This window comes from Oculina patagonica, unplaced genomic scaffold, assembly GCF_052425735.1.
Source record: "Oculina patagonica isolate OP01 unplaced genomic scaffold, crgOcupat unplaced461, whole genome shotgun sequence".
NCBI classification, from domain to species: domain Eukaryota; kingdom Metazoa; phylum Cnidaria; class Anthozoa; order Scleractinia; family Oculinidae; genus Oculina; species Oculina patagonica.
This window is the reverse complement of record NW_027558321.1, coordinates 1-11571: the sequence shown is the minus strand read 5'-3', so window position 1 is coordinate 11571 and position 11571 is coordinate 1. Positions and strand designations below refer to the sequence as shown.

The 11571-nt window shown below is 37.0% G+C and overlaps 2 protein-coding genes across 2 annotated transcripts; both read right to left on the bottom strand.

Moving 5' to 3' along the window:
- Nucleotides 1-4087: 4087 nt before the first annotated feature.
- LOC144640771 (uncharacterized) lies at nucleotides 4088-6334 on the bottom strand. Its single transcript, XM_078499846.1, has 3 exons — nucleotides 6040-6334; nucleotides 5164-5303; nucleotides 4088-4720 (listed from the first exon to the last, which is right to left on the bottom strand). The coding sequence occupies exons 1-3, from the start codon at nucleotides 6332-6334 to the stop codon at nucleotides 4088-4090; spliced, it is 1068 nt and encodes a 355-aa protein (XP_078355972.1).
- A 4287-nt stretch (nucleotides 6335-10621) lies between these two features.
- On the bottom strand, nucleotides 10622-11281 carry LOC144640772 (uncharacterized; the record flags this gene model as incomplete). Its single annotated transcript, XM_078499847.1, has 1 exon — nucleotides 10622-11281. A coding segment is annotated over one exon (660 nt), but the record flags the coding sequence as incomplete, so codon positions are not given.
- Between the last annotated feature and the right edge of the window lie 290 nt (nucleotides 11282-11571).

Below are 11571 nucleotides of genomic sequence, written 5' to 3'. Positions count from 1 at the left end.
CATGTATCAGTATTATGTTCCCTAATCAATCCTTATTCAGACATTAAAATGAAGTTCAGAAATCACCTTCAAATACACACGGCAATAGACCTTTTTAGCTAGCTGGTCACGTGGTTTGAAATGGGTAAACAAAACATTCAAGATGGCGGATTCGTTTGTTGTGTTCGAGTCGCACTGGCCAAAATACTTGAAAAACGTCCCTAAAGTATCTTCAATTACTATTGCAAAGCAACCTAACAGGCTGTGGAGAAAAGGAGACTGCGGAAAAAAGGATATAAATGCTTTACAGAAAATGACATACACAATGTTTTGTGAAAGAAGACTCATGGATCGTGTTTCGTAAAGGTCTGCTGTTTCCGGAGCCAAAAGAAAAGCCGAGATTCCCTCTAAAATAAATTTTAAATTGAAAAGTGACAAGAGAAGCGGAACTGTTACAGAAGCAAAATGTTCTTAATTTTGTTAAGCTGGGTAAGTTCTTACAACCACGCGCGCTAGACAAGAGAATAGATGATGATACAAGATACTCTGTCTCAGTTGTGCAATGTGTTTTTACTACTATAGTGTTTGTTATGTTAGCCTAGCTATTAAAGGACCCACCCATATTAATGGAGAAGAGATTATGAATGGTGCTTTCAATTGTATATCTTATCCAAAAATTAAGTTACTTGCTTTAACCTACCTTGCTAACTAGTAACTGCCTTGTATTTTATGCCTGGAATAATAAACTGTGGTGAAATTTAAATTTGTATTCTCTCTTGTCGTAGGAGTGGAGGGCACTTCAATCATGTTTTGGGCCTTCTGTATTTGCTGAACCACTGGTGTTTTTTTAAGGATCAAGTACATTCCAGTAAATAAAACCTGCACTAGTATTCCTCACGAATGGCATAAACGAAGAGGGCCGGGATAGCATTAACCCAGAGCCTAACACACTTAAATTACATCTGGTCAATTGCAAACTTTATAATGTTGAGGAAAGGACCCTACTGCCTAAATTAACATGACATGACAACAACAATAACAACCATTTTATTTTGCTAAAATAAACAGAAATAATTATAGCATAAAATAAATTAACAAAAATAGGCAAAAAAACTACCCAGAATAGAAATACACTAATCAAGCTGAGTAGTTACAAGGTTGTACATGACAGTCAGGCAGATTCCCCCCCCCCCCCCCTAAAAAAAAACAAAAAAAAAACAATAGTTTTGTTCCTCAAAAGAAGGAACAATGAGGCAAATTTTTACTTGTAAAAATATTCTCAAAGTAGAAATGTTACACACAGATGGTTCCTGAACAGCTGTTACACTCATCAGTTAAAATAGGATTCATGAGGTTGGAAAGTAAGCAACAAACTGTCCAGACTTGATTGATGGTACCCAATGAACTTATTGGTAGTACATTCTTATGACCTCCTTTGCATAAAACTAGGGGTTTTTTTTTTTCAGGAAGGGAGGGACGTTCAGTTGAATTTCTACTTTCTTTACTCTTCTTCAATATCAAAGCCTTAATCTGCCACGATACTGTCACCAGTAAGAAACTAGGTTATTATATTTATGAAGCATTACGTATAAGAGGAACTTGTAATCCTATTTAGTCTATTGCATAGTGTTATCCTAGGTAATACCATTTTATATGGGAATACCAATAAAACTGTGGTTGTCATACTGGCATTAAGCTTGGCCGATGATACTTCTTTATTTCCTGAAAGCACCTCAAGAACTCCACTCCTTGTGAGAATTTGTTTATCAGATATTTAAACTCAGGGTTTGTACGGGTCCTGGAAAACCTAGAAAGTCCTGGAATTTTATTGTGTAAGACAACTGGTCCTGGAATGTTTTGAAAACCTGTTAAACTCCGGTAACAACTGAATTCTTAGAACTTGCATCATAAGAAATGTATGGAAGTCAGTAAGGAGTAATAATATTGAGATCTTGAGAGTGAGAAGGTTAGTCCTGGACAGATCATCCTGGAAAATTCCTAGAAAATTGTTTGTGAAAAAGGTTATGAACCCTGTAAATCTGTGTTCAGCTGTAAAACAAACATAATACCTCCCTTTAAATCAACACCCACAAGAGATTTCAAAGTATTTAGTGATGGATTTGTAATTTGAGTAACTTTGTGATTGAAGTATACAAGTGAAATGGGCACTGGATTTTTAATTTAGTGCAATCTATGATTATATTATTATAATACCGGTACAAAGAAAACAAAGTAGCTCTCGAAAAGTAGTTCTAAAAGATCGAATTAGCCTTCATCCTCTGAAGCCGTTTCAGTTAGCTTTACGTCAAGGACAGCATTTAGCTCTTCTATCTGTTTTTTTTTTCTTCTCTGGAAGCGACCGCTCAGGAGCTATTTTCGTCCAGCTGCAAACTGATGGGCAAGCGACTGGTTTCAGTCCTCTTGAACTTGTGTCAAAGCACACAAAATTCTCTTGTTGGAAATGCTCCAAACAAACTTTGGTATGAGCTAATACCTTGAAATCGTTCTTAGGATCTCTTCTAATTCTTGAAATCCATACATTAAAGCGACAATGTAACAAGCTTCAGTAAATGAATATTTCAAGTTCATCAATAATGTTGTCGGCAAAGCGTAGTTGGGATCGCATTTTAGCGATTAGATTTCTCTTACCTTGACGAGTTTTTTATCGCTGGGAAAACTATGGAAATATATCTCTTCGTTAGTAGAGATAGTAAAGTAGTTATACACACGGGAGTATAAATACTCCATATCGAAATCCACGCACAATACTTCACTTCGAGGAAACGCGTGTTTGTTTACCTATTTCAGACCACGTGATCATTGTATGACGTATCAAGCTAAAAAGGTCTATTACTATATCTTAACTTAGATAAACATCTAAATGTATTATTTAGGTTAATGGCAACTTGATGTTATACCGCATTAGTGCACGTCATAGGAAATGCCGACTAAATGAAAATATGGAAAGTATTTGCGCTGTTCACAGGTGTGAGCAAGTTATTTTATAACGATGAAATGAATAACGTATCACTAAGTTCAGTCATTCGCTCGGTTGTCAGGATGAACAATCATGCGTGTGAGCTTGGTATTAAAAAAAACAACAGCATATGACATGTCTAACGTTTTATCTCTTTTCTGACAGAATGTTTCAAGTCTCGTAGCGCTGTCGATCTCTGGTTGCACCAGTCTTGATTTTACTTGGTTTTTAGGCCTTATCTCCCAGGCCTACTCGTTTATGAAACTTTTCCTGTCATGAAAACCTCAACTTATGTTTAAATTGTTTTAATTTAGTGATTGTCATAGTAACCATGCGTCTTTGCCATTATTTTGGCTCACATAGTTCAGCGCAATAGATCGTTTTCACGTGACGTCACGGCGGCCATGTTGGTGGACCAGAACAATAGACTTTCTCTCCGTTGGGAATTAAATTCTGTTTTCATGCAAATTCAGCGCGAACATTTTGTATTGTTTGGTCCTCCAATCTGGCCGCCCTGTCACATGGTTGAAAATAGGGCTTTCCACAAGTTGCTCGAGATTTTCCAAAAAGTTGCCCGTAATTTCTCAAAAAGTTGCTCAAAAGTTGCTCCCAAAATCCAAAACAGTTGCTTCTGATAATAAAAGTTGCTCGAAAGTTGCTCCAAAAAATCCAAAACGCCGCTTCTAATTAAGACAATTTCTCTAAATATATGCTTATTTCCCTTTCGGATTAGATTTCTAAGCAGTTTTATGCAATTTTACAGCAAAAAAGTATCTAAATAACAAATCAACGGTTAAATAACAAGAATTTTTTTAACTGAGAAAAATCGTGAAGATATCGATGACGTCATTTTTGATGAAGAGTTTCGAAAAGTTTCGAAATGTCTTCAGATGTTCCCGGAAAATCTTCGGCAAACTTCGTAAATCTTCGGAAACGTTCGTATTGCCTTTGAACAACACTCGGTATAAAAATTGCTTAAAATGCAACAAGTTGCTCGAGAGGAAAAAAGTTGCTCGAAGGGGAAAAAGTTGCTCGAAACATGAAAAGTTGCCAAAAAGTTGCCGAGCAACTTGTGGAAAGCCCTAGTTGAAAACCAACTATACCTATTTACAGAGTGCCAAGCTAATTATGTTACCCACGAATCCACAGGTTTAAAGCGTACTGTCGAGTAGAGGACTCCCATGCGTCATTTGCAAAGTCTTTTTTGGGTCTGTTATTTACAAAGTTAGGCTGATTACCGGCTGTCACGCCAATCCCGTGACCAGCGTTGCCTTGACCACCTCCACCGATCATCATGACAGTACCGCTCCATCCCCAGTGACACCAGAAACCGATTCTATTAAAACTTTGCATTGTGCCATTTACTCTCGCTTTTATGAATCCTTCAGTCGTACTGTATTGCCCGCCATACTTCACTTTACAATTTCCTAGACACTTATTCAACGACCACTTTTTGCCATTACTGAAGTCGCCATAGCTTGTGATTTTAGTGCGGAATGTTTGTCCACCAAGACAGTTACCTGTTGTCTGCAGCAAAGGAGTATTCAGGGAGTCATCGCTGCGCGTGATTTTGAACTCGTTGCCGCTGGCCAGCCAAAATGCTGGCGATATCATGTCAGCGTTAGCAAACGGATCAATGGTTCTTCCTGCAGCTTCAGTCCTGTCATACCACCAGTACCCATTCATCCATTGTACGACATCATTGTTAGAGAACCGTGCGATAAGAGTCCAAGCTTTACTGCCTGTCGTCATGTCACAATATACCTGATGTAAAACAATTTCACGTATTAATATGACGACGAGACTGCGGTAAACCCCAATAATGTTTACATATAATAAAACAATTTTAAATTTGTATGGACATATTTCGGTGAAAATATTTGCATATTCAATACTTTTTTCTCTTTCAAACATGTATCGTCACTACGTATAGCATTTGCAACGGCAGAGAGCATTCATGTTTGACAAAACATCACTGTAAAAATACGTACTATTGTATCTACAAATATCGTATTACCATTGTTGAAAGTTGTTTTCGCCATTATAAAAAACTGGACCTCAGAAAATAAGAAGTTATGGCATGGGTAATAAATAGCAGTGAACTTCGGCAGCGTACGAGTTTTATGGTTAGAATAGCAAAATGCTCCTTGATTTTTTTTTTTCATTGTAACCTAGGAATGAAACAATAGTCAGTTCTAATATTTTACCGGGAAAGTTTTCGAAGCCATCCCTTCTGAGTTGTTGTTGATTTTCAGCCAGTAAGAACCACTGACCGCCTTTCCATCTTCGCTGGCAACAATTGCCGCACAGGAGTCCGCAGGCATCTCGGGAAATGAACCCAGCAGAACTGTGCAAAAAATAAAATGATGCAGTAAGGTCGTAATGTATTGGACAAAACTTTAGTGTTGCGCTGGTTTTACGTTTTTGGTTTATTTCAATTTGTTACAAGGGATTGCTCAATCAAACGTTTTAAATAAGAATGAGTTAAAAAGGTTAGGAAACTTCAACCAAATAACCTTATTTAACACATAGACCGTTTCGCAGTAAAATCATCCGTTTTAAAAAGGGACAAATATCATAAGCAAAAAAGGTATTTTGGCTTTATCAGTGCCTCTTGTAAATCGCATCTTCAAGTACCTTTTACATGCACATGAATTGATTAAAGCCGTAATATATGTAAGATATATTTTGTTATATCCACTTTAAATTTTGGAATTATGGCTATTTTCTGTTTTCTTGACCTAATTTGCAGGAGCAGTATAAATTATAGGTTGTGTAGAGAAATTGTGAATAAAATATATCTTTGCTAAGCATTTTGGTCTGTGCCAGATGAGACTCAAATTTAATTTAGAGTGCTGGCAGAATTTCGCTTTCCATGGAAAAAGGTTGACACCTTTTTACTTTTGATATTTTAACTAAGATATTTTTTCTTTGTTTGTAAAGATGATTCATTCTGGCTTATCTCGAAATTTAAGCTTTTTATTTTGCGTTAACATACGCTTAAAACCGTGTGTAAGTGAGTGACATGATTACCCTGTACAGTCTGTTTATTGCTTCAATTGTTATTTTTTTTTCATACGTACATTTTACGGTGATGTAATATCTGTCGGGGCTCCGAACGAAGAATTCTGGTCTGGACTCCTTGGAAGCGTTATTCAGCTCACAAATATTTTGCACCATGACGTAGTTAAAGCTTTGGCATCTGTCATCGTCCTTGCATGCCCGGAGACACTCAAGTGAGATAGAAGTACTGAGCGTCTTAATGATATGACCCTCGAGCATCATCCCGTAGATGGAATAAGTGTCTCGGTATCCTTCGCCAGCGACTTTAGTAAACACTTGAACCAAGAAAACCGTCGTCAGAACAAAGCCAACCATTCCAGAGTGATGTTTCGTCGACGAGCGTCAAGTATGGAATCTATCAACCGAATGTAAGAGTTGAATTTACATGACCTTAATATTTCCGGACTTCTGCTCCAACGATTTTCCTGAAGCTTGGCTATGATGTGTATTAAGTGAATATAAGCTGATTCCAGAAATTTAGCAAAAATATATCAGCTAATTTTTTTACTGGACGCGATTTTTTCCAAAAAGCGGGGTTCAGTTAAACGCCAGTAACATTGGAAATATTTTTCACCAGTGAAATCAAATTATATCATATCATTACTGAATGACAGGCAAAAGTTTTCCCAAAGTTTCATATCCATCACATTAAAATCAAAAACGTTATGACGCAAAGTTTGACATGGACGAGTGTGCCTGGAATAACTACGGAGTCAGCGGAACTCTTTCTCTTTACAGCTGAGATTGTGAGGTCTGTAAAATTTATCAATAGCTTAGAAATGGTCTGAAATTACTCACATTCCAGCACCCCAATCCGCTACCCTCTTTCAAACTCATCGTCGAAACAGGTTGACGTCGAAGTAAAAAAAAAAAAAAAAAACTCACATTCCGGACTGATTTTTTTTTTAATCTCAAACTTCGTATTGATACCAATGGATTTAGGTAGCAAAACATATTTGGCGTCGATTCGTTTCTTTGTTTTAAAGGCCACAGATTTCATATAATTTGACTAACTTATTGAACTGTCTCATTTAAAAACGTTTAACGCCTGGTTTTCACTAACAAGGCAAGCACAAGCACGAGCACAAAAAACCTTTTTTTTTTTTTTACTGTGAAACGGCCTCGACGCAAGCACAAGCGCAAACACAACAAAAAGAAATTTTGATCCTTGCTTATGTTTGCGTTAGGACCATTTTCACAGCGGAATAAGAGCTGTTATGCTTGCGCTTCTGCTTGCGTCGCTTGTGAAAACCTATTTTGACAATAAAATAACAAAATGGATTACTTGATGGAGTGTTAGAATAGTCGTTCAATATACCAAAAACCACTGTAAACTTTCACCGTTAATATTGATCACTTACCCAGACATGTCTTACTCAAACGTACTGGTGTCTGCCAACCCGAACATATTTGTTGCTCTATAGTTTAGTGGTAAAGAAGACTGTTTCACGATATATGAATGAAAGTCGGGGGCTTTGTAACTATAGATAGCAAATAATCCAAAAACAATATTAAAGTCGTAATCATCATTCGTAATCCGTTTAATCTGTTGTGTGTATTATCTGCCTTATTAATATCTGCAGGTAAATAAATTAATGACCGCATTGGCTCTATTAGATGCAATGTAGCTATGGTGTATATCGAAGATACGCATGCATATTTAAAGATTGGGATAATATATTGTTCATGGAAAAAAGCTTAGAAAGTATCTTGGGGAACCCCTGTTTTCTTCTACATCAGTTTTGTTTTAAAACATATCTTAGATGGGACAACAAGAGCAAATCCTTGTATTTTCCAGTACCAACTCATAAGCGGTCAGAATCGTTCAGAGCTAAACAGGTAATCTGCGGAAAACCGAAATGCAATTATTTACAGTAAGAGTTACTTTTAATTAACAACACTTAACTATAACGTAATCAAATCCTAGCGATAGTGTGAAGAACTAGCCTCGAAGGCATGTTGAGAAAATAAATCAATTTTATCGTAAAAAATTTTCCTTGTGGGATTCCGTGGATATGATCCCTGTATTCCCCAGTACCTCCCTGTTAGGAGCGTTTCGAGCAAAAATAATCCCAAGAAAAATAATACTCCCCAGTAAGAATAAAGTAATTAGGATTACTTGTGTAGAGTTATTTATTTCTAACTTGAAAAAAAAATCGGGCTTGTCAAGGCTTGTCGAAAAAGGTAAATCTAATAAAAGGTTCTAATAAACGTCATTTTAGTCGACAGGCGAACCGATGGCATACAATATGGTTTGAATTTCATGTTCGAATTCGAAGTTTATGTTAATATGTTTGTGTTTAATGATATAATTCGGCATGGGTCGTAAAGGGAATTATTTACAGCATAGAATAAAGCGGTTTTCACTTGAGTGTCGAAAGTAAGTCGCATTTGTTTCGGTTTTTCATTACTTCGCTCAGTGATTAAAAATCCCGCGCAACTTTTTCAGCCACTCTGAAGTAAAACCAAAACCAATCGAAACTCACTCGGCAGGTTTTCCAACGTTTCGTGCCTGTCACATGTACTTGCTTCGAGTTTTGGTTGATTCACTGGATTGTCGGTGTCCTTTGTGATTGGCCAGAATGATAACTTTGGTTTTGGTTTTACTACACTCGATTTAAAATCACTCTAAGACAGTCCATCAATCAATCAATCAATCAATCAATCAATCAATCAATCAAATAATTAATGAATTAATCAATCAATCTTTATTTCAACTTTCACCTTAAATTAAAATGAAATCAGCAACAGTGTAAACTAAAGTGACTGGTGCAAACAGAGCTTGTAATATCGACCCCACAAAAAAACTAGACTAACAAATTACGGCTTACGTAAGGGCAAATCAGACGCGAGAAGAAAAATAACTTATATTTAGCGATATATTTTTTTAATAAAACGTGAAAGAAAAATCACTTACAATCTTCAAAGATTAAACTTTAAACAAATAAACAAATAATCAACTTGAAGAGTAAAATTTTCAGAAACTAACTCTTCAAATAAAAGAAAATTTTCATCAATTAAGAAAACCTTTTTAAAAATCGTGCTATTTTAAAAAGATTAGATACCTGGTTTACTTTACTTATGTTTTGTACAATGGGAGATAAAATTTCCTTTGTAACACGAGATTGCTTCCGAATGTGCTGACGTGTGTTAATATCTTTACTAGTTGAAAAGTTCTGGTGGTCGTTCACATAAATCATGATGTTCGAGTTATTTTCACAGAACCCCAAACCAGCTATTCGTAATAGTTCTTCTTAGGTAAATCCCGGGCCAAACAGGGTGAGAGTTGATGAGAGTTGGCTCTCATGAGAGTTTTCGTCAACTCTCATCGACTATCATCAACTCGGGCCAAACGAGAACGAGAGTCCGTCAAACTCTCATCGACTCTCATAACAAATTTGAGCACGTTCAAAGTTGATGAGAGCGCATGAGAGTCGATGAGAGTGCATAAAAGTTCCATGCCAAACGAGAGCGAGAACTTGAACTCTCATCAACTCTCAATTTCGTTTGGCCCGGGCTTAATAGTCTTTAAATAGCACGCGGCTCTGAGCGCATGTCACTAGACTCTCCCTAGTTTGCGTCTATCAGAGTTTTGCAGAAGTGTCAGACAAGGTGAAAATAGGTGAAGTTTGGCAAAATAGTTTAAAGTTTTATACAACGAAAGCTTTACTTTGCATAGAATGATTTTACGTAATCAAATTAAAATTACAATCTTCATGCAAGCTTGTTTTTACACATAAGTGTTGCGCCTAATATTAAACTTTAAGCCACAACTACATTTGTTTTTTTATTCCGAGAGGAACATTCAGTATCCGTTTTTAATATACAATCTTCGTTCACTGTCCAAAATCCACGCGCGCAATTGGTTAAAAAAAAAAACGTGATTTTGCTTTACCTGTCGTCAGCAAACTCAGACAGTGCAGTATTGACAATAATGCACGAAAATCGTGCATTATTGAAGGTGTCTTCAGCTTCAAAGCTTGTAGAAGTGGAAGAAAAGTATATTCCTCAAATTATCAACGATCCAATACCAAACAAAATCGAAGAGGATAACAACTTGAAGCGCTTTCATGTTCAAAGGTAAACTGCAGCTCAATAAATACATTTTTGTGTGCGATTGACTTGCTTGTAGTTGCTTGATTGTGAAAGCCATCGACTTGCATTGAACAAGCTTCTCGCTGACTGTATTTATGAACGACCACAGCTGATGAACGATTTTATGAACCATTTTAAGTTTTATTTCTGTACGGCTAATTTGTGATTTTTATATTATTGATGTAATCCCGTGTAATTATGTACTACTACACTTCTTATTTTTAAACATTAAGTTTGTTGTTTGAAGTTCGTTAAGTCGATGATCGCTTGCAGTTCGATGCAGTGTACTCAGATTGTATATTAAAAGGGTTAGAGTCTGTTCGTTCGTGTTTTGTTGACAAATACACGCACTTGATGGCCTCACAATGAACTCAAAATTTTCAATACTGCACTCGGCTACGCCTCGTGCAGTATTGAAAATTTCTCGTTCATTGTGCGGCCAGCGCGTGCGTGTATTTGTCAACAAAACACTCACAACAGTCTCTAACCCATAAACAGAGAGCAAAACTAATTATTACGACCGCGTATCCACAGGTTTAAAGCGTATGCGCTAGTAGGGAGACCCCATGGATCGTTACCAAAGTCCTTTTCAGGTCGTCCATTTTCTGTTACAAAGGAACCCGATTTCGCGGCCGTTACCCCGACCCCATGACCAGCCGCTGAACGAGCAGAACCTCCTCCACCAATCATCATCACAGAGCTTTCCCAATTCCAGCTACACCAGAATCCGATATTAGTGAAGCTTTGCAATTCCCCATGGTATCTTGCCTGATTGAAACCTGTAGTTTCTTGGTACTTGTCGCTATACTTTACTGCGCATCTGCCCAGACACGTAAACGAGGCCCAGCGTGTGCCTTTTCTGAAGTCCCCATATCTTGTGATTTTAGAGCGGAATGTCTGTCCTTCCAGGCAGTTATCCGTGGTCTGCAGCAAAGGAGTGTGTTGGGGGTCATCACTGCGCGTGATCTTGACCTCATTGCCGCTGGCCAGCCAAAATGCCGGCGATATCATATCAGCGTTATTCAATGGATCAGTGGTTTTTCCAGCAGCTTCAGTCCTGTCATACCACCAGTACCCAGAGTCATCCATCCAGTTCCTGCTATCTTTGTTAGAGAACCGAGCGATAAGAGTCCAAACTTGACTGTCTGGTGCTATGTCACAATATACCTAACATAAATTTGCACAAGATATTGTTAGGACAACATAATTATACAGCAACAAATTTAACTCTAATAATTTTTACATATTGTGCAACAATTTTAATTTTTGCTGTCATGTTTCGGCAAAAAGATTCGACTGTTAAATCTCGTATTTAAATATAACATTTGCAACTGCAGAAAGCAAACATTTTTAGAAGAAAAATCACTGTTTAATATCGAGGTGTATCTACAAATATCATATTACCATTGTTAAATGTTGTATTCTCCAAATCCAATTTATTCCATTTAAGCTGAACT